A 22192-nucleotide genomic window follows, 5' to 3' on the forward strand; every position below is an offset into this window, starting at 1 on the left:
TTGCACCAACCAGGGTGAATTAAGGCCACTTCCTATAACACATTAACTCCTGTGATTTTTGGTTTTATCCTTCAGTGTTCATGACCAGCATTTAAGGAGTTGATGATAAGCTCAATTGCTTTACTTCCACTAGTCCTTAGCAGCAGTTGCAGGAGTTTCAAGAAGACATAGTTAAGTATTGAGTTATAGCTTTTAAAAATTTAGTTACCAATGTTATATAATTTAGTATAGCAGTGGCTTTCACTGTTGCTCGAATGGCTAAATGGGGAGCCTGCTAATTACACTTGAAAAGCTCTCTTTGTCATGCATCTTTTTTACTTTAATTCAACCTTGTTACTTCTTTTCCATAAGCAGCTAATATTTGTAATGTTATGTTCTCAGCATTTTTGGTTTTAATTTCTATAGTCTTTTTCCCTAATTCCATTGAAAATTACTTGATACAGAAACTATTACATGTTTTGCAGCACAATAATGGTGTGAGATATGGCTTCCATCCTACAAACCAACCAACCTGTTAAAGGTTAAAATTTCTGTGATGTATTTGTAAAATGGAACAGGCAAATCAAAGCCTTATTAATCCATTTTAACAATTTTCTTTCATGTAAGAGTGGTAAAAGCCAAAACACAGAGCACTTCAGCTTAATATTGGAATAAATAGGAAGATTCCAGTTTAAAACTGTGTTTTAATTATTGAACAGCTCTCAGAATTAAATCACTGACCTTTGAGAATTTAGTGACCTAACAAGTACTTGTCCTCAAGACACATATCTGAGCGGGCATTCCTTTACATGAAGCTTTTCCACTCTGGTTAAAGATGCCCAAGAACACTGCAAGTACCAAGTGAATGAGGTAAGAACAAGGATCCTATATATTTGATGATGATATTAATGTCAGCTTGTGGAGTGCATGTATGGGGACCAAACTGTCTATTCTTTTGGCAAGAAATGCTCCATTAGACAACTGGGAATGGGGTTTTCTGTAAGTGGACAAAGACTGTCAGACCTCTCCATGGGGTGCATCACATCCTAACAGCGTCACACAGAGCACTTCTTCCTTTTGCACTCTTCTGGAGTCCTTTGACTAAGGCAGAAAAAGCTTATATAGCTCAGAAGTAGCAAATGTTTTATTGATTTTCAACTTCCTTTCGTGTCAACCAGCAGCAGCAGACAAAGTGGGATTTTACTAGCTGGTGATTAAACATCTCTCTGTAAACCATTGGCAAAGACAGCATAAATCACATTTCCACTAATTGTTCCAAAACAGGGAACTTTTCTGAACACAGAATAAAAAGATTAAGGAACATGTCCCAAAATTAGGGTCTCCCTATATAAACTACATTAAAAGAATATTTAGATTGCATATTGCTAGCAGGCTGCAATTATTCTTATTGAAGGATGTAGGCAGTCTTCTGCATGGCTGTGAAAGGCAGCAATGGCCATGAAATAGCTCCTCTTTGGGCACTGTTCTGGCTAGTGGAGTTAGTGAAGTGATTTCTGAACAAGAGGAATGCGTATATGTTAAGTAAGCAAAACTACAGCTCAGAGAAACAGGACATTGTATGAATCCTTGTGCATGAGTGTGGGATCACAGGTCCTACATAAATCATCTTACAGGACGAAACTTTGAGGCTTAGGACAGCAAAAACATTATTATTATAGTATTATCTAGTACGTAAACTTGCAGACTTGCCAGACATTGCGGTTTCATGGTTTTGGTTGGAGTAAGACCAGTCACTGGAAGTTCTTCGGTCTATAGCTGCTGCAACTCTATATTCCTTCCTGCAATTGGTGGTGGGGGGGAAGAAATTAAAAATGAACACTTTTGCCTGATTTGCCTTTTTATTATGACCTTTTAATCTGGGTTAAATTCAGCCAAATCCGTGAAATTCAGGCTTTGTCAATGCACTTATGCTTTAAATAGAACAATGTAAAACTTTATGAGATGCACTGAGCTGTTGTTTTCTTGTTTGCTGGATAGATTCTGAGGACAACAAGGGTAGCTCTAAACCTCCTCAGAGCTTTTGTGACTTTCAGCTGCTCATCATCTACCCACATCAAAATTTCCCTTTGCAGAGCAAATAATTTCCACAAGTCAAGCTGCATAAGAAAATACAAAACAGAATCTGATGCTCTAAATCACAATGAATTAAGGAATATTTTAAATTGTGTAAAGCTAATGTTTTAAATGTATAATGATGCTATGGCTGATACTCCCATTAAATTATTATTTAAAATAGCACTCAGTAGTCTTCAGGACTGTAATTAATGCTATATAGAGACCTATGAATAAAACAAAAGAATAGACATGGTGAAACCCCATTTCCTTGTTTTCCTTCCTCCACTATGCTGCACTCCCTTCCAAGGCAGACTTAGGCAGATGTACTTTTGCTTCTTAAATCTTTCAGCCAAAATCATATAACCTATCTAAAAAATGAAAAGCTGGATTGTACTGCTGGCTATTGTAGTCAGCACAGCAAAAACAGAAAAACAGGACGTCTGTACCCAAGGGTATCCTGGCATCCCTGGCAATCCTGGGCACAACGGCACACCTGGTCGTGATGGACGTGACGGTTCAAAAGGCGACAAGGGAGATACAGGTACTACATTCAGAATAAATGATTTAATGTATCAAATGCAATGCCATTCATTCCCAAATTTGTGTGTAGTCACTCTGCATGAATGGGATTATTCTGCCTATTCAGAAAACATTTCAGACATTTGTCCTTTACTTGTCTGAAGAAAGAAATATAAAAAAGGCTTAACAATGAAAGCAAGACAGCTAATACTATGGAGATGTCAGGTCCATGGGGTAAAAACAGAAGAAAAAAGGCTTTATCTTCTATGTTGGGAATATTTTCAAGTCTATTTGAAAATTTTAAAGCCTGTATACCTTTTCCTACTCCTTTAAGATAGCAACTCTATTTCTGTAAAAAGCTTCAAGCCCAGTAAATAAAAAAACAACTGATATGTTGTTTGGAGTAGTAGCAAGTATGCAGTGGTAAGAAGATTTCTCTTTCTTATCTAAATTTTACATTTGTAGGACTTGCTTCTGAGTGTGTCTACTTGCTGCAACTGTACCAGAGTATGTTCAGGCATAGAGACTACTGAAAAACAATGTCGGATTCATGTGTGCTCTAAAAGGCTATAATAGAGATTTGTGTGTGATACTGAAAACAGAGATAATCTCAGCATCCTAAAGCTAATCATCCCCACGATACTTTAAGCCTTGTATCCATGCTGGAATATCAAGGATAGGGTAGCACAAGGTGATAAATCTATGGGCATGTGGACATATAACACTTCTTCTCAAGTGTCACAACTTCAGAATGCAAAGCACAGGAAAAATGCAAGTCTACTGCTTCAAACCTTCTCACAGAATTTTGAGGGAGAACTTTTCCCCAACAAGCTTTATGTTAGGTCAGCTATGCCATCATGCAGGTGGCATTATGGCTTAAGGCAGAAACCTGTCACTGTTATTTTGGGCCTGGCTGCCGAGATCGACCCAGATTAAACTTATCAGATAGGCCCTTCTAACAAGTCCTGATCTTAAGGATTGTGAATCCCAGCTATTTTCAGTGGAATATATAATCTAGTACCTAAACCAAACGGAGGTCAACAATCTCAAAGAAATTAACTTAAAATGTTCTGAAGTGTCTCACTATGTCTTTCAAGCTAGTGGAAATGTCTATTTAACATACTGGCTTGCTAAGCTAATGAATCACCTGCTCCACCAGAAAAGTATATGCATCCTCAAACATTGTATGCTAAAGAATCAGCGTTGAAGGTGTAGTTTGATGTGCAGTTATTTCATGGCTATGCTGGTATAGGCAAAATCTTCCAGATCCTTTTCCTAACACTTCAGTCTCTCGTATAGACCACAGCTGTTCGTGTGGCTATACAGTAAACTAGAACAGCTGAAAAATAACCAGCATTTATAACTGGGGCAATGAAGACTTTTCACTGCTTATGGCCTTCCCTGGACCACCAAAAGACAAGTCTACCTACTTAGGTATTTACACCAGTGATTACTAAGGAGTTACTTGGAACTTGTTGTTTATAAAATGATTTAGAGTTCTCTGCCAAGCAACCACTTATATATTCCTTCTGCTTTCCATGCCCTAGCTTGGTTAAAACCAAAGCTTTTTAAAATCTAGAAACAAACAAAAAAATCCATTAGCATCTTAATAGGCACATACCTTTAACTGCCCTCTTTTTCTATATACATGGTTCCAGGAAGATTTGAAAATGGAAAATCTAAAGCTTGCTTATTTTCATTTATCTTATAAAGGTCCTCCCTTTACTCCAATGAGTTATCACATGGTACCAGTGATTTCTGATAAAGTCCCCAGCATTTTTTCCTCGATTAATCTGTTTTGATGACTGTACTATTCTCTGTTTGAACAAATTGGGGTGATTTTACCATTCTTTATATTGTATGTACATACACCTTTGCAGTGCAGTTAAACATATCAGACTTAATTTTGTTCCTTACCAAGTCAATGAAAATTCAGCACATGTTGGGCTACATCCACCATGCAGAAAACTGCTAAAGAACTGTTCTCGAGTCAGTATGGTTGGAGAGCTACCCTTGGAATATGGTTACATCCAAACTGCCAACTCTTTTTTCTTCTGTTGCACTCTGGATGCAAATCCAATTATTTTATCATCTCCTGGTCATCTTTGACTTTACGACAAAAATTACTTTTATAATTGCTCTCTTTAGAGCAGTAGAAAGTCCATGTCATGCTAGATACAGGGATCAAGAGTGTGAATGCCTTCCCCAGATCTACAGGCAATATTATTCCACTGTAATGTTTCATTACCATCAGTCAAACTCCTGCACATCTCTTCTTGAGGTGTGAGTTTACCATTCATAGAATCATAGAATCATTACAGTTGGAAAAAACCTCTAAGAGTATCGAGTCCAATCATCAACCCAGCAAGACCGGGTCCACTGCTAAACCACGCTCAATAGGCTTCTGGCCCCTGCAGTGTTTCTTTGTGAATGTGGCTTCCTCACTCCATTTCCATGGATGGAGGCAACAACAGGACAAGAAGTTTTCACATTGGTGGGCCTTACAAGGATACAGCACCTCTACACACCTCCATAACTCACCTTGTTATGCCAAGGATTCCTTCTGTGTCAAAAAGCACCATCCTCAAGCAGAGTTTCTGTGCTCTCTGTGAATCTCTCCATAAGATAAAAGTACCAGCAGTGGCACCCAGTAAAAGTCAGGAATAAGAGTACGCTTTACACTACTGTTTGGCCAGGCTTGGAGAGGAAAGATTGAAGAAGGACTCATCCCAAGTTTTCTGGTTTAATGAAAATCTGTTTTTTAATTCTGTACTAGGTGAACCGGGAATTCCTGGCGTTCCAGGAAAAGATGGTGCCAATGGAGAGAAAGGTGAACAAGGTCAGAGAAGAAGTGTTTCAATTTATTATTTGTCTATCAACTGCTGCCCTTGTGTTTGTGAATACTGGACGTGCTATACATTCTAGCTGTAGCAAAAGTACCATAAAGGTTAAAAAACCTTTTTCCTGAAGTAGTAGAGGCTGCACACATATGCTGACAATGCAAGCGGAATTTGCCACCTCAAATTATCCCACTGCCTCTGATGCCCCACAACTTGTTCACTCAGGCTGTTATCCTGCCTTTCCCATCTCTAATCCTTTTGTCAGCTGCTAAGCAAGACACTGCATCTGCAGCTACCTCAGGAGAGTGAGGATCCTGTATCTATGAAAGTTCAGAGAAAGAGACTTTTAAAACAAATTGTAGAAGACACAAGTTATACACCTAAAAATACCATAGATCCTGTATACTTCATATGTAAGTAAGGACTTGTTATCCTTAGAGTAATTGTGCACAGACAATGTATATCTCCAACAGCAACTTGCCAATGACAGTGTCCAGGTTCTCCAGAATCCTGAAGGTGACCCTGAGAAATAACACATGGTTTCATGGAAGTAATTACAAGCTGCCCTACATCCCTCAGACTTTTCTCCAGTCAATTAGAAACATCCCTTGAAGGAGCGTAAGACATGAGGCCAGAAATGTTGTTTAAAATTAGAAAGCTACTTTCTTCTCTTGTGTCCTTGTCCTGATGTACCAATGCTACTTTTCCCACCTGTTTTCAGTTCATTGATTCTGTTAAATACTCTCACTTGTAAATTGAGAACAGTAAACTGTACAAAGAGCATTATTCCAAACATAAGAAGCCAGAGGCCCTATTGCAGAAATTATCATGTTCTTTTTCTGATTGATTGAGCGTATGTTCTTTCTGGTATCTTTTGTCTGTCAACTGCTAACATACCCTTCACATTACGGGATCTTCACTTTCAAAGCCTTGTGCAGCAACCACAGGATTTTCAAAGGCTTTGATCTCCAGACCAAGAGTGGATGAAGGATAAATGGAGCATATGGTGACACGTAACTAGGACAAAAAGCCTTTAGTTTTGCTACAGTAGCAATCTAGGTAACCCAAGCAAAGTTCCATCACGCAGAAATTACAGAAACACATAGCAAGCAAGTTCTGGGTGTTGTTAAAAAACAAATTGTGAACCATCTCACCCATTTTGTATACCAAAGACTGAAAACAAGTATCTGGACAGATGCTGCTTGTGCCTGAGATGATGTGAGCTGTCAGTGCTACCATCAGCCTGTAGACACCTTTCCTTTCTTTGAGCTTATTCTTGCTGCTTTCAGCAAGAGCACCTGTTTTCTAATGCAATAAGAGGTTCTTTAGGTATTATGTTTATCCTGCACTTAAATGTATGAGAAATTGTGTGTACAGTGAGCACAGTATATATAGTGCTGACACACACCTGCATATATATTTCCTTATGCTGAAACTCAATTTGTGCCCTATTAATGCAGTGGAAGACCACAAGAAACTGTCTTTTTTTTTTTTCTTTTTTTTTTTTCCTTTCCTTTAGGAGCCAATGGGACTGTTGAAGAGAAGGGGAATAAAGGAGATAAAGGAGAAAGAGGACAACCTGGGAAACTGGGGCCAAAAGGAGTTATAGGGTCAGTGGGTTACAAAGGTCAGAAGGGAGAGCTGGGACTGCAAGGACAAAAGGGATTAAAAGGAGACATTGGACCCATTGGCCCGAAAGGGACAAAGGGTGAAATTGGCCATCCTGGAAGAGTTGGTTTCCCAGGGCCAATTGGCCCGACTGGTAATCCAGGTCCTAAAGGTAATACGGGAGGTACAGGGCCACAGGGTAATCCAGGAGTTCAGGGGGAAAGAGGCTTGAAAGGAGACAGAGGAGAAAAGGGGAATGTAGGTGCCCCAGGAGTCCTGCCAAGGAGTGCTTTCAGTGTTGGCCTTACAGTTGACACCAAATTTCCCCCTCCAAATCGCCCAATCAAGTTTGACAAGGTGCTGTATAATGGTCTCAATGACTACAATCCAGTTACTGGCAAATTCACCTGCAAATACCCTGGTGTTTACTATTTCACCTACCACATCACTGTCTACTCAAGGAATGTCCGAGTTGCTCTAGTTAAGAACGACATCAAGATGCTGCACACTGTGGACAGGTACCAGAGTGGAGAGGACCAAGCCTCAGGAGCCGCCATCCTGGAGCTGCAGGGAGGAGACAAGGTGTGGCTGCAGGCTCACCAAGGGGAGACTTTCAATGGGCTGTTTGCAGACGCTGATGATGATACCACCTTCTCTGGGTTCCTCCTGTTCAGCACCTCTGACTCGCTGGAGCCACTGCCATTGCCCACCACATAACTCCATGTTATCCGTGAATGCTGTATGTCTGTGTCCTTCAGCCCTCCTTAATAAAGTTGTTATCTGCTAAACGATTTCTACTGGATTCGACAGAAAACAGTTGTTATCTTCTGCACAAGAGAGGACAATTCTTCTGCATCAATACAGTTTAGTAACTTACTATAGGAATGTACGGGGTGCATACACAAGTCCTGAAGGACAAATGTTTTTCAAAAAAGTGGGACAAAATAAAGGATAAATATTCTGGAAATATGACGTGGGTCCCTGCCATCTTGTCTAAACATGAAGCAGCAGTTACTTCTAAGCCAGTTTATTTCTTCCAGGGTGACATATGTAGGTGGGCTTGAAACTTGGTTAGTTTGCATCCAACCATTTCAAAATAATTTTTAAACTTGGAATTAGCACTTGCTTGTTCTGTGGCATGAGCAAGTTCTATTCTAGCTGGGTGGATTTTACAGCTTTTAAATATGGTTCTTTGCTCTCCGTATAGCCAAAGGTCTGAAATGGAGTGAAATGGAGTGATAGGAGGAAGTGCCCCATGGATTCTCCAATGTAGGCAGATATTAAAGGCCAGTGCAAAAATACAGCATAATGCTGCTGTACTTCAGAATTAGCCAGGGCAACAAATGAAAGATAATATTTAATCAACACTGAAGCAGTCATACCAGAGAACTGATCAAGAGATACTTCCTTGATGTGCCATAAAAGATTAATTTCTGTGATTTTTTTTTCGGAATTTTCTTCCCCCCCCCTTCTTCTAAAACTCAAAAATATAACAAAAGATGTTGATAAGTTTCATCCACTTCCCTTAGAAGAGAATAAAGCAGAGATGCCAATGAAGTTGGGCCAGCACCATGAAATTCAGTGCAAATGCAGTGTCGGAGCATGAGTCCTGGTTTCCTATCACCTCTCAGGATGTCGGGGAGGCAAGGGAATGTGAATGTGGGCACATCTCCACAGTTGTTGAACCCTGAGTACAGATCACAGAGCCCAAATGAAAATGATGCAGTGGGTTTCTTCAGGAAGAACAGCTGCACTTCTCATGTCAGCTGAATGACTGCAAGGGAGATATGAAAGCAGAGGCAAGGGTTATGTGAATTTTTCACCAAGAGGTGGTTTTTTCCCCTGTAAGCCACCCGCTGTTAAGTTTGCGTCACAGAAACAACTAGGCCAAGAAACATTTTAAAATGGACTTAGGTTTAACTAGAGGACGTGTAGGACTGATATCAGAGTTCAAGAAGCGTTTTGGATTATACTCTCAGGCACGTGGTGTCACTCTTGAGGATGGCCCTGCGCAGGGCCAAGGCCTGGACTCGATGATCCTTCTGGGTCCCTTCCAACTCGGCATGTTCTGTGATTCTGTGATCAGCCGGCAGAGGCCCCGGCGCGTCCGGGGAGGGAGCAGGGCAGCGGGACAGCCGGGGGAATCGGAGGGATCGGGGGAGCGAGAGGAACGGGCCCAGAAGAGCCCAGGGACCGACAGCCTAGCTAGAGCGCCGAAGCCGGCGGAGCGGGTGGGCTGAGGGGCGGTGAGATCAGGGAGCTCCGCCCCGCTCCGCGCTGTGCCTGCCGGCCCTTCACCTCCTGCTCCGCCCCTCGGCCCGGACGCGCGGAGGTCGCGGCCGCGCTGTGAGCGGGGTGTGCTGGGGTCAGTGCGGGTGTGCTCCGCTCCGCTCCGCTCCGCTCCGCCATGCTGGGCGGCTGCCGGCGGGCGCTGCCCGCGGCGCTGGGCCGGGCGCTGCAGGGCCGGGCGGCGGGGCCGGGCCGCCGGGCCGTCAGCACCAGCTGGTGCCCCGTGGGCAGCGCCTTCGACGCGAAGCAGCAGCAGCAGCAGCCGCTGCGCGGCGGCGCGGCGGGCAGGGAGACGGTGAGCGGCGGGAGGGAAGGGCCGGGCTTGCGACGGGCCTGCGGCGGCCCTGGCCGCTGGCAGCGTGGTGCTTTGCTCTGCTTGTCGGAACTCTTTTTTAAGGGATTTTTTTTTTCAGGGTAATTTTTTTTTTTGGACGCGGAAGAGTTTGACAGTCGTGGTCTTATGTATGGAAAGACTTGCTTTGAGCCTCAGTAGCGCCCATATGTACATACAAGAGATACTGCCCCTTCCATTGCCCCTTCCACTCCCAGCTCCCACCTGGCTGTGCCTTAGTTCCTCTGTCAGTGTCGTGCCACTCTGGCAGTGCTTCGGGATCTGTTGCACTGCCGACATCCTCTTGCCTGGACATTATTCTTGACATTTGTCCTGTGGCAAAAAAAAAAAAAAAAGGCATTTGTTTGCTGGGTCGGTGACGCTTGGCTTTTCTGATATGTTTCCTTTTGAGGTGAGTCGGGTGCGTTTGTTAATGACTGTCCTAGGAATCAACAGGCTGGGTCCTGGGCAGAGTTGGGTGGCACAGTGCATGCAGAATAGTTATAGCTGTAAAATCCAGGTGTTTGCCTGCTGACTCAGCTACTCTTGCCATGATGCCCAGGTTGGTAAAGCTGTTGAACTCGAGGGTATACTGAGGACAAATCTGACCTCTCTTTATAATCCAGCACTTGTTTGGGAAACATTTCTGTTGGTTCTCCTGCCTCTGCAAGCACACTGGTGTAAGTTTTGCTTCAGGAAATAATACAGTTAAATATTGCCCATTTGGCTGGCCTGGGTAGTGAGTTCTGGACAATTCAGTTGGCCCACAGTAATTTGGGAATAGAGGTACATACTTCAGGCTCACAGAGAGGCTGTGACAAGTAGGATGTAAATGCTGAGGCCAAGTGAAGAGAATAATGCTGCATCTATGCAGCCAGTGCCATTAAAGAACACAGAACTGCACCAGGCTTCATTTGTGGTAATTTTTCAGTTTTTATGTCAAGCTTGGTGTCATATGGAAGAAGAGCTCCATGGCTAATTTATTTCTAAGAGGAGATACCTCCTGTTCACAGAGGACTACATGTGCAGGAAGAGCTCACTCGGGAGGGTGGATGATGATGTAGGGCAGCAGGAAGGCCAGGAGCTCTCTGGGATATTGCAGGATACTGCAACCCTTGGTTGGGGATCTGAGTGAAGTCTTGAGTCTCTTATGCAACAAGCATCATTGAAGGGTGCTGTGATACAATTATATTTATGTCTAAGTGCGTGTGTATATATATAAAAATATCTTTTTCAGTGTTTGTTTTGGTCCAGTTCCTGTTCCCAAATAATAAATTAAAACATAGGAACTGTGAGGAAAGGGTTTCTGTCTTTAGGAAAAAAAGAAGGCAGTTTTAGCAACACTGACAGAAAGAAAATAGGCAAAAGCAACTCAGAATGTCCCAGATACTTACTTTAAGGGATGCTTTTGCTTCATTCAGAATATATACTTTTACAGACAAGCTGTCAATTTGTAGTTTTTTGTTTTGTTTAGATAAATACTTGCAAGCTATATGCAAACCTGTAGCTGACTACTGTAACACAAAGAGTTTGCAGAAGGTGCATTATAAAGTGACTGGCCTGCAGATCTGCAAATCCAGATTGTGGTTTTAGATACTGAGATTAAATTTGGGAAGGGATAGATGTTGTGTAAAATCATGTGCTTTTCACTGTTAGATACTGTAGTTAGCAGGTAAGGAGATGCTTGTGTTGCAGTTGGGCAGTTGCAAAGGGAATGTATTGCTCGAAGTGATGCTTTTTTAACTTAAATGAAATTAAGGAATCATTAGGAAAAGGTTTTTCAGCCAGGGGTTCGTTGGGCACTGAAAAAGACTCCCCAGGGAAGTGGTCACAGCACCAAGCCTGCCAGAGTTCCAGAAGTGTTCTCAGGTGCACGGTGTGATTCTTAGGGCTGTCCTGTGCAGGGCCAGGAGTAGGACTTCAGTGATCCTTATGGTTGCCTTCCAAAGCAGGAGATTCTATGATTCTATGAAATCTTTTTACTGTTGTAGGTCTGTCTTGTGGAACTTTTCTCTTGCAGCCAGTGTTAGTAATTTTGTTTGATCAGCAGTAGGACCTCTTTAACTCTCTTTCACTGCTGTCTGTGTCTACCCTGCCCTGTGGGACAAGGCCAGGCTTGGTAGGAACTTCAGGAATAAAACTGTTCATACCATACAAATTTTTGGCGGTTGCTGATTTTTCCTTTGAGATCTGGTTCCAGTATGTGTGGCTCATTTAATGAGCCCAAAACAACTGTCCTATTGCCTGCTAGATATCAATCCAGCATTGATATCTAGTGCTATTGGCCAACTCATTCACTGTTTTGGCACTCCTACTTAGTTGTCATATTCCTTGACAAGTCTCTTTTGCTTCAAAGGAGTGATTTTCCCTCGTTTTCAAACGTAAGTGGACTTTCTGTGTTTTGTTTGGTGCCCATGCTTTGGAAGCAAGATAAATGCTTTGAGAAGAGGTTGGCATAGGAGTTTATGGTGTGGAAGAGAAGAGTTTGTGAGGATTTGATGTCAAACTCTTAAGGTTTCCTGAGAACAATACTGGCTAAAAAAACCTCAGTGCGATTTTGCTCTGGGAAATGAACATGTTTTGACATCATACCAATGTCTGTGACTGGTTTTGTGACTATTCTGTTTACAAAGACACTTGGATAGGAATGTTTTAGTGAAGTGTTACAATATGCTAGCTAGGGGAATTTTGATAAAATTCCATAGTGATAATTAAATATTGATACAAAGGTGCAGAAATCAAGGAGGGTAATAGTGATGTGTTTTCATTGTGTTCTGCATTGCAGGGTCTGTTTGGTGTTCCAGAACTGAGCTGTCCAGAAGGATTTCAGGAAGCACAAGACAAAGCATTGCACGAATCAGAACAGCTAGTACAGAAGGCATGTTCAACACCACCTGGGCCAGAGACTGTAAGGATCTTTGATCAGCTTTCAGATAGCTTGTGCAGAGTAGCAGACTTGGTAAGTTACTTTTTTATTATTACATAAAGTAAAAATTAATCCTTTTAAACTGACTGAGCTTACACCATGGTGTTCCATTTTATGATTTTCTGCAGTGCAGTAAATAGCAGACAGCGCCATGAAGTTTTGTGTTGAGATAAAATTAAATTGATTGAAAGTTAATTACATGTTTTTACCAACTGATAGGTAATTACAAATCCTGTCAAGCTCCAATTGTTTTTAAAACAGATGTAAAAATAGTGTAAAAGCAACAACAAGAAAACAATGGTGACATCACAGTTGTATTTCTGCTGTAATATTAATACGTAAACTTTCCAGCATCACTTACAGTGGGGAAAAGAGAGGATTGATTTCAAGGATAAAATTGGGTTTGCAATGCACATTTTTTTTAAGTTATGAACTTTAAAAGGTGAAGGTCCATAGAGAGCTTGCAGATTAAAAGTGGCAGATGAAACTCAACAGTATTACTTTTTTATTAACAGAAAAATGCAGGTATTTCCTAGACAGCAGTTTCTATGGTTCACAGATTCATAGTACTTGGTCTGATATTCTGTATCACAAAATGTTAAGTTTAACAGAGCATTTCATATTGCTTTCTGGAAACTGTTTACCTAAAGTATATATTGTATCAAAGCATCACACTTTGGTTGAAGGAAGCAGACCCAGCCTTCATTGAATTCAGTTCTTAGTAAATAGGTCACTGAGTTTTTTGACTTAGGTTTTCGCATTTGAATGTCTCTGTGTGTTTTCAGTTCTCAAATCTTATTTCTTATTGTTTTCTAGATTTAAGACATCTTTTTTTACATGCTCTGTCAAGTCACTAGTTCTTATGTTTTGTATAGACTACTTTTCATTCTGCTTAATCAATCAATATCTAAGTAAAACACTAATGTCAGAATTCAGTGCCCATGGTTTTGTATCAGTTTGCTGAGTTAAAATTACCTCCTATGTACTACTTTCAGGTTTTTTGTGTTCAAAGATGCACAAAACTTGCAGATCTTTGTCTAGAAGCAATTTGGTGATTTTTATCTGTTGGCAGGTGCTGTCATTTAGCACCTATTCTGTCAATATTATACAGAATTTTAAACAGGGATTCCAAGAAGTAAAAATCTAAAGTGCTTAGAATTTGTAAGGCTGCCTTTTCAACCAGACTGCAATCATATTATTAGACTGTGAAGCTTGTTACATGTACTTTCTGTACAATCATGCTAAATGTCTACAATATATTCCTAGACTTTAATTAAATACAACCTCCCTGATTTAAGTAATGGAAGCCCCTAGCTCCCCAGCCCCCTTTTAGCATCCTTCTAGCCTTATGGACCCCTTTAGGTATTTGGAGACTTACTAAAAATCAGTAAGTCAAATAAAAACCTTCTTCTGAATCCAAAAGAACTTCTATTTTTCTCTTGAAACATATTTCTTCCTACTAGGAAGTTATGTGAAAGTATAACTTGGTGGTCTATACATAAGAGACACACTATACTTAAAATGTTTCTAAGAAGTGTATAGGTTAATGATATTTTTGGAAAGATATATGCACTGTCTGATTTAATAAATGTCAGCAAAGTTTTCCAATCAGCTTTATGTTTTAAGAAAAAACCAGCAAATTCTGCAAAAAGATTTCACAGAACTCTTAGAAATAAGTGTTAATAGAAGTGGAACTGCTTGAATGCAACTTTGTTTATAAGGCAAGATTCTCTTTTACTTACTGTTTTCTTCTTCTGATTTGTCAGGCTGATTTTGTGAAAGTTGCCCACCCTGACTTTGCATTCAGAGAGGCTGCTGAAGAAGCTTGCAGGAACATTGGTACTGTGGTAGAGAAGTATGTTTTCTTTTTCTTTTTTTTTTTTTTACTATTTCTATATGCATCTTTAAAAATTACTGTATGATCATCTATGAAAACAGCAATCAACAAAAAATAAGTTGGAAGGACTTGCACATGTGAACAAAGTGTCGGTCTTCCATTACAGGTATCTAAGGGTTTAGATTTATTACGTTATCTCATGAAAGGTTATTCTATTTTAGTTTCAGTTTCTGACTTCATGTCACTGAAACCCATCAAAGGCTCAAAGTAACATTTTTTTAGGACTTGTGACAATTCACTAGTGGTTGTAAAGGGTATGTACAAAATGCTAATTTGTTTTTAAGATTTAAGCTGTTACATTGCACAACACTTTTTCTTCTGTTTTGCTGACCCTTTGAATTCCAGACAGTGAGTGGGATATGTGAAAGAGGAAAGGACAGTTTCCTGTTAAAATGAGTGTTTGAAGATGTGTCTGTCTAGGGCTCTGATATATGGCTGATATACTTTGGTGTGCTTGTTCTTTATTTAAAACCCCCATTTCATAGAACATGTTCTTAAACACTTCTGAAGTTTGGCTTTTCTTTGGGTTGCCTTTTTTCTTAATACCTTAAAGCTTAAGTTCTGAAAGTTACCTCTGTGGCTCTTGACTATAGTGAATTTATTTGCTTCTTTTCTGCTCTTGCTGCTGAGAAGTGGAAGAAATGATCTTAAGTCTCCAAATGCTGTGTCCTTTCAGTATCTTCCCTTCCTGTTGGATTCAGGAGTAGCCTTCTTTAGTGAATGCTTTACCAAGCAGTATTTTGAAGGTCACCCAGAATTTGCTGCTTCCCTCAGGACTCCTAGTTACAGTGGACACAGTGACTGGTTGATCTCATGTCCTACAGTGAGTTGCAGAGGCCTTTTATACTCTGAGGAGGACAGTAGTACTGACTAAAAAGAGAATTCTAAGAGTAAATTCAATAGAAACTGTTGCTTTGTTCTTGCCAGCATGTTTGGGAAGCCTTTCACTTGAAACCGGGTTCCTCAAGAATTGGATTCAGCAAGCCATCTAGAACAGTATGACTATAATATCTGAATACCTCTTCAGATATAAAATTTTTAGAAAGAAGAAAATATTCACAAATTATCCTGAGAGGCTAATAAACTATTGTATGCATATGTTTCATTCCCCACTTCAATTCCCACCCAGTAATGCAGGTTGACATAGATGCTTGTAGATAATGTGCCAGCAAATCCAATGGACATAGTATTGTCTGCACAGGTACAGTGATCGGTGTCTGGAAATGTCCTGGGGTTAGTAAACTCTTAAGTCTACTCCAGTGGCAGCCAGCAGCACATTTATCTGATGGCAAACTCAAGCACAGATGTTTCCTTAATGGAGTCCTTTCAAAATAAGGACTAGAAAACAGTTCTCTGAGATTTATGCTGTCACCGTGATGATCTTTGTTCATGGAACATAAGTCATCAGTCTTAGACTTGCTCATATTTGCTACAAAATACGATTCAAAAGTATTTTCCTCTTGGATGCATAAAACCTATTTTCGTGCCGGTTTGTCCACACATGCTTTGAATACAATTTTTCTAGTTTTTAAGTGTGATTGTGAACCAGAAAGCACTTTGAAAATACAGCCGTTGGCTTTTAATGTTGTTTCAGTAAATACTAAGATCTGCCTTTGAATGAGTAATACCAAGAAACCGAAATGTTATTGTCTGTTGCTAATGTGTGCTTCTTTTACTCTTTATTTTTTCAGATTAAATACAGATGTTGAACTGTGTCAGAGTTTAAGACGTCTGCTAGCTGATGAAAGTGTTACGAGTTCCCTAGATCCAGAAACCAGGTACTTATTAATGCTTATAGATCATTATAGATAGAATCTTATAGAATTACATTTTTAGATATATGTATTTTTCCTTATTGTACTTATGTCTCATGTTTTGTGAAATTAATAAATGCAACTGGAAAACAAACCACATCTCTGTTATTAATTTATTAGTGACTACTAAATAACTGGCACAGAAGTTAGGAAGTTTGTAGTTGTGTAGTCTTGGAGAATGTCTCTGTGACTGTAGAGCACAAGATATATTTACACTGAATAACTGAGATCTGCAAAAACAAAGAAATGAGAACTGAAGATTTTCTTCAATCATACTCTTTTGATTAAAATGATACACTGTACTGTGGTGTATATGTGAGTGTTTTTAGCAGTAAAATTAGGGACCAGACTATACAACTTGATTTCAGTTTATAAAAGTTTATTTATATATTTCAAAATCAGATTAGTGGTATATTTATTTACAACTTTATGATTTCTGTCATAGGTTTTATTAGTTGTTTATTCAGTTATAGTTTTGAATTATTTATTTGCTGACATGGTTAGACAAGCTCGGTGTTTGTTACTTCCTTCTTCCTTCTTTCCCCATGAACAAGGATGTTAGATTTGAAGAGGTATTTTTCTGATGTTAGAATAAATGAAGTGTGAAATGAAATTAAAATGGTAATTTGCACAAATTTGTTAAACATCTAGATTAATGTAGTGGGATTATTTTGAAGCATATTTTTAATGTAGATGACTAAGAACAAAGGAAAAATCCTTTTTCAATGAGTAGACTGTTGAAGACCTACAAGATAAGAAGTCTTTGTCCCTAATAACAATAGTTGTATAACTGTGGTGTTAGTCCCTGTGAAAGACATGAAACCTACATAACTACTAAAGGTAAAATCTGTTTAAAAATTATGCTTACTATCAAATGAGGTGATTTTAACAGGGATTTACTGTATTTTTAGGCGAGTGGCAGAACTTTTTATGTTTGATTTTGAGATCAGTGGCATTCATTTGGATGAAGAAAAGGTAATTTTTGGCTACAATATATGAACAGAAATTTGCCTGTCTACCAAAGACCAGATAATGAAAAATGTGCAATGTGAAATCGTGTGATTCAGGGTCAGTTTGTCCTCCAGGATTCCCATTGTCCTCTGTGGAATTTTGTCTTCTCAGAAGTGATTGATTTTGTCTATTTTAAATCACTTCTAAATGGTATTTTTTAATGTTGACTGTTCTTCCCATTTTGGCCCCCATCCTTTCATTCTCTTCTGAACAGTTATAAGCAAGACCTGAGATCCTGTTTTCTTTGTTTGTTGTCTGCATCAGATTTTTAAAATAGCTACTTATCTGTCAACAACATATTTATAGAGGGGGGAAAATCAGCACCCCGTGTGCTGTGATGGCAGGTTAATCAAGTAGAGTGTTTTAGAAGGGATCAAGTGTGTGCCCAGGCTCTCCTTTGGTGCTCACATAACCAGAAGTTGTAAATCTTGTTCAGAATTGATTATCTGGGTATGGTCTGATTACCTGTCTTGGAGCTTTTACATACTTTCGCAGTAGTTAGTGATGGATTTGCCAAAACCAGCAGCTTACACCATGCTTTGTGGTATGGTTGCTCTGTTCATAGCTCATGTCCCTTTATAAAGTTAATACCTTGTTTATTTGAGTCACCCCCTCTAAAAAGATCTGTACAAAGACTCTTCTACTAGATTTATGTGGTAGTTTTTCTGAAGATCATGGTTGTGATGGTGTTTTGTGACCTAGAAAATGCTTCTAGAATATATTTTTGCAACTACTTTGTATAAAGAACAACATGAAACTTGAACTCTGGTGTTTATGTCTGATTTGACTATTGGTTCTGTGGTGCTTCATCTCCTTTCAGTTACAATTTCACTTATTTTTGCACATTTTCCTCTTCCTTCCCTGCCTATTCCAGTTTTCTTCTTGTTTGCTGCTCAGTGGTTTGTTTTTTTTTCAATTCTCATTTCAGACTTTAGAAATCCTTCCCTGTTGTAGGTTGAAACTTACTTCTGCTACAAAGAATTTCTACTTTTTAAAATAAAACTCAGAGATATATTTTGAAGAGTTAGGGTGGAATGGGAAGACAGAGATCTGGAGATTATGTCATTCTGTGGACTTTACAAGTATGTTGTATCCGTACCCTCGCCTTTGTTTTTTTGAGCTATGAACCCATGGGCCATAGAGACCATACTCTACTAATGTGAGCAAATTCACTGAAGCAAATCTTACAGTAAGGTTAAATGTGTGAAATACTGTAATGATGGTGATAAAACTCTAAATCACTAACTCCTCAGAGAAGGGTTGAAATACCATAAATACTTCACAGTCTCCAGAAAACAGTGCAATACAAACAGTAACAAGATAACTGTAGTTCTATATCTATTTCAGGATATCTGTCTCAGTGATGCTTCTGGTTTTTCTCTTCTGTGTTTTACATAGCAATCAGGCATAGTTTTATAAATGCTTTCCAAGCAACCAGCGAAGCTTATGTAAATTCTACTTATACTCCACTGGACAGTTTCTTACTGCAGAAACAGAGGCATTGTCTTTCAAATTTCAATGCTGTGTGAAATTATAGATCTGTATGAGCATCTGATCATGTTGACTTCAGCCCTACATTACAGTTTTATTAGTGCTGTGGGTCTAATCTTAAATGTTGTATTTTCTGCTTCATTTTTGGAAAAAGTCCTCTAAGGTTTTAGAAACTTTGAGTTCTGCCTGTACTATGTCTGAAAACATTATTTTGTACTTTATTTTTCTTACAGCGTGAAAAGGCAGTTGACCTCAACGTCAGAATATTGGATTTATGTAATGAGTTTCTGATAGGAACTCATCTTCCCAACAAGATTGACAAACATGTTTTGCCAGAGCATATTCGTTATAATTTTATAGCCGAAGGCAATTACTTACAAGTTGCTGGTCTGCATGCTGATTGTCCTGATGATCTGGTTTGTATTCCCTGAGTTTGCTTTGACATTCTCTATAATAGAAGTGTATATCAGTTATTTTCCTTATTAATGAAGCAAATGCATGTGGTTTATGATTATGATGTTATTACTAACAAGGAAAAACTGTTTTAGAACATAATAATCAATGGCATACTTGACTGTAGCAGCTATGAAATAACAACTATGCAGATCCTGAATGGTTGGAGGTAGAAGAGGCCCAGAATACAAGCTCTACATTTTAGGCAAGCAGACTTCAGTTAATTCAGTAAACTGGGAGGTGGGGTCTCATGGAATGCAGCTCTGCAGGGTAAAGGAGCTCAAAAAAGCAGGTAGTTCTCTAAAGATAGCATCCTCCAAGCACATGAGGGTAGTAAGATACTTGGTATTAGCGCATTGTGATCCTTAGAAAGCCAAGTAGATGTATCGGGAACCAGGCTTGACAAGCAGGAAACTCATACCAAAGCTTCATCTCCAAAAGGTAGCGTACATAAAATAGCAGCAGGTACAGGATCTAAGGGAGGAATTTAGAAATATTGCCTGTATCTGTAGAGATGATGTCAAGAAGGTCAAAGCTCAACTGCAGTTGTGACTTGAAAGGGACATCAGCGGCACTAACAAGAACAACTACTGCTGCATTAGTACTAAAAACCTGAACAAGGAAAACATGGACTCAGTGCTGAGTAAGGTCGGTGACTTAGTGGCAGCAGGCACAGCTAAGGCAGAGATGCTCATCACTTTCTTTTGCCTCAGTGTTCTTCAGTAACTTCAGTCCAAGTTAGGACATTAAGTCTGGATTTATGGACTAACAGGTAAAAAAACTAATTTCATGATCAAACTCAGAGGGTAATGGTTGAAATGTACCCTACAGGAAGACTGGTAATGAAAGAACTGTTGCAGGGGTCTCTCCTGGGTCTTCTGTTTAACATCTTTATCAGTGACAGAATGCTTGCCTACCAGACTTGCAGGTGGTAGCAAACTGGGAGGAAGAATTTATATACTTGAAGGGCAAGGCTGACATTCAGAGTGGCCTAGAAGCTGAGGGAATGTTCCGGTGGCAACACTATGTAATTCAAAAAGGACAAGTGCAAAATCCTGCATCTCGAAAGGGAGAATTCCTGGTAATAGGACAGGCTGGGGCTGCCTGGCTGGGTCTGATCTGTCGAAAAGGCCCACAGTGTTCGTGAGCAGCAAGTTGACCATGAACCAGCAATGACCCTGGCAGCAAAGGTGGCCAACAGCATCCTGGACTGCAGGAACAGGGACAGAGCCAGAGACTATGGGAAGAGATTATAGCCCCACTCTTTAGGAGTGACTTCAACAGAGGCCGCCAAGATGGCCAGTAACTGGAGTGCTTGCACTGAGTAGAGGCTAAGGGATCTGGACTTGTTCACCCTATAGCAGAGGTGGTTTGGGGGGAACTTGACAGCAGCCTGCCAGTACTTGCAAGGATATCATGGAGAAAGTAGAACCAGGCTCTTCAGAGTGGAACATGACAGGAGACAAGTGGCAACAGGCACAAGTGGATGTGAGAAATGCCAATTGGAGAAGTTTTTCCTGCTCATGATACCCAAGCAGTGAGACAGTGAGGTCATGCTGTCCCTCCCATCTGTGCAGGGTTTCAGGACTAGACTGGAAAAAGCTTTGTGCAACTTGGCCTTGGCTCATAACTGTCTCTGCTTAGTGCATGAGGTTGGATTAGAGACCTCACGAGATCCCATCCAACCTGAATTATCCTGAATACTCTTATTTTATTCATTGTTAATGTTGCTTTTCTAAAAAGGATTCATTTAAAGTTATTAACTGAAAATTAATTTAGGCCATTGAAATGTGACGATGATTCCTTAGACTCCCAGATATGATGCTAGGACCAGGGGCATATTAAAACACTAAAGTGTTCTGTCTTCACTTATACTATATAGTTAAATAATCAAGGTGGCTTTGAAGAGAAAAAAAAAAGAGAAAAGCTTACTGTGGTAGACTCCAAGCTGTAATGTTTATTTCTGTGAGAAATAAAAAATTAATTAAATTACAGCACTAGTGGGGTGTAAATAAAGGAATAATACTCACTGTATATTGTCTATAAACTCTTGTCCTGAAAATAGTGTGATCTGCAGAATTGCTACTGAAGCTATGAGTAATATATCAATTTAAAAATGCAGTTCTCTGGGGCAGATCTGTGGAAAGGCTCTTTAGAAATCATATAATTTAGGTTGGAAGGGACTTTTGGAACTTGTCAGTTTGAGTCTGTTCAGAGCTTGATCAAGAAGATCCGGTTTCTCAGTGACACGTCCAGTTGAGTTTTGAACACTGTCCAAGGATGGAGATTCCATTACTTCTCTGGGCAGCCTGTTTGACCACCCTCACTACTATTATTTCTTCCCGGTATCAAGTTGGAATTTTTCATCTTGTAGCTTATGTCCATTACATCTCCTCCTCTTGCTCTGTACCTCCAAGAACAGTCTGGCTGCATGTTCTCTATGCCTGACTGCTAAGTAGATGAAGATTAAGATCTCCCTTGAGCTTTTTCTTCTTTAGGCTGGACAAACTCAGCTCTCTCAGCCTCCATTCTGTTTCATGTGCTCCAGCGCCCAAACAACTTGGTGGCCCTGTGCTGGACCCACTCTGATATATGGCAGTGTCATTATTGTCCTGTGGAACACAAATCTGGACATTGTAGTTCAAATGTTGTCTGGACACACATGGACCAGATGGCTGTGCACTTGTAGTAGAGTATGCTGTTGGCCTTTGCTGCAGAGGCACTGAACCGTATTCAAGGAAGGTCAGTCATCTTTCTTACTTTATTTGCTTTTTTTCAAAATGAAAGCCTGGTGGAACAGAACAGGTACAAAATGACTTGTAAATTTTTATGTTCATATTTTTTCTCAGCTCAGGACCTGCATTCTTGTTTAATGTATTGTCCAAGAGAGAAGCTTATTTCAGATGAAGGCAGGCATAAATTGTTGCTGGATTTCTTGAGTTTACTCCATATCAACAA

General features: G+C 39.9%; 2 protein-coding genes across 3 annotated transcripts in view; both read left to right on the forward strand.

Annotated features, from left to right (window-relative positions):
* The first annotated feature begins 404 nt into the window (after positions 1 to 404).
* LOC113984004 (complement C1q and tumor necrosis factor-related protein 9A-like) lies at positions 405 to 7989 on the forward strand. Of its 2 annotated transcripts, XM_039378652.1 has the most exons (5): positions 405 to 849; positions 2405 to 2596; positions 5351 to 5413; positions 6934 to 7024; positions 7484 to 7989. In XM_039378652.1, the coding sequence occupies exons 2-5, from the start codon at positions 2431 to 2433 to the stop codon at positions 7737 to 7739; spliced, it is 576 nt and encodes a 191-aa protein (XP_039234586.1). In that variant the 5' UTR covers positions 405 to 849; positions 2405 to 2430; the 3' UTR covers positions 7740 to 7989. The 2 variants fall into 2 exon arrangements, with proteins under 2 accessions (XP_039234586.1, XP_027569478.1); XM_027713677.2 differs by having other exon boundaries at positions 6934 to 7989.
* A 1437-nt stretch (positions 7990 to 9426) lies between these two features.
* LOC113984005 (mitochondrial intermediate peptidase) overlaps positions 9427 to 22192 on the forward strand; it is a 75246-nt gene continuing 62480 nt past the window's right edge. The window contains exons 1-6 of the mRNA XM_027713678.2: positions 9427 to 9606; positions 12428 to 12601; positions 14335 to 14423; positions 16157 to 16243; positions 17191 to 17254; positions 19015 to 19197. Of these exons, the coding sequence (XP_027569479.1) occupies positions 9430 to 9606; positions 12428 to 12601; positions 14335 to 14423; positions 16157 to 16243; positions 17191 to 17254; positions 19015 to 19197 (774 nt within the window). The 5' untranslated portion in view covers positions 9427 to 9429. The remainder of the gene's footprint in view (positions 9607 to 12427; positions 12602 to 14334; positions 14424 to 16156; positions 16244 to 17190; positions 17255 to 19014; positions 19198 to 22192) is intronic.

This window comes from Pipra filicauda, unplaced genomic scaffold (assembly GCF_003945595.2).
Source record: "Pipra filicauda isolate LSUMZ 115617 unplaced genomic scaffold, ASM394559v2 scaffold142_size1944046_pilon, whole genome shotgun sequence".
Classification (NCBI taxonomy): domain Eukaryota; kingdom Metazoa; phylum Chordata; class Aves; order Passeriformes; family Pipridae; genus Pipra; species Pipra filicauda.

Coding starts and splice junctions, on each gene's coding strand:
- LOC113984004 (XM_027713677.2), top strand. CDS start 2,431: ATGAAAAGCTGGATTGTACTGCTGGCTATTGTAGTCAGCACAGCAAAA. Junction 2,597..5,350: donor AGGCGACAAGGGAGATACAG/GTACTACATTCA, acceptor ATTCTGTACTAG/GTGAACCGGGAATTCCTGGC. Junction 5,414..6,933: donor TGGAGAGAAAGGTGAACAAG/GTCAGAGAAGAA, acceptor CCTTTCCTTTAG/GAGCCAATGGGACTGTTGAA.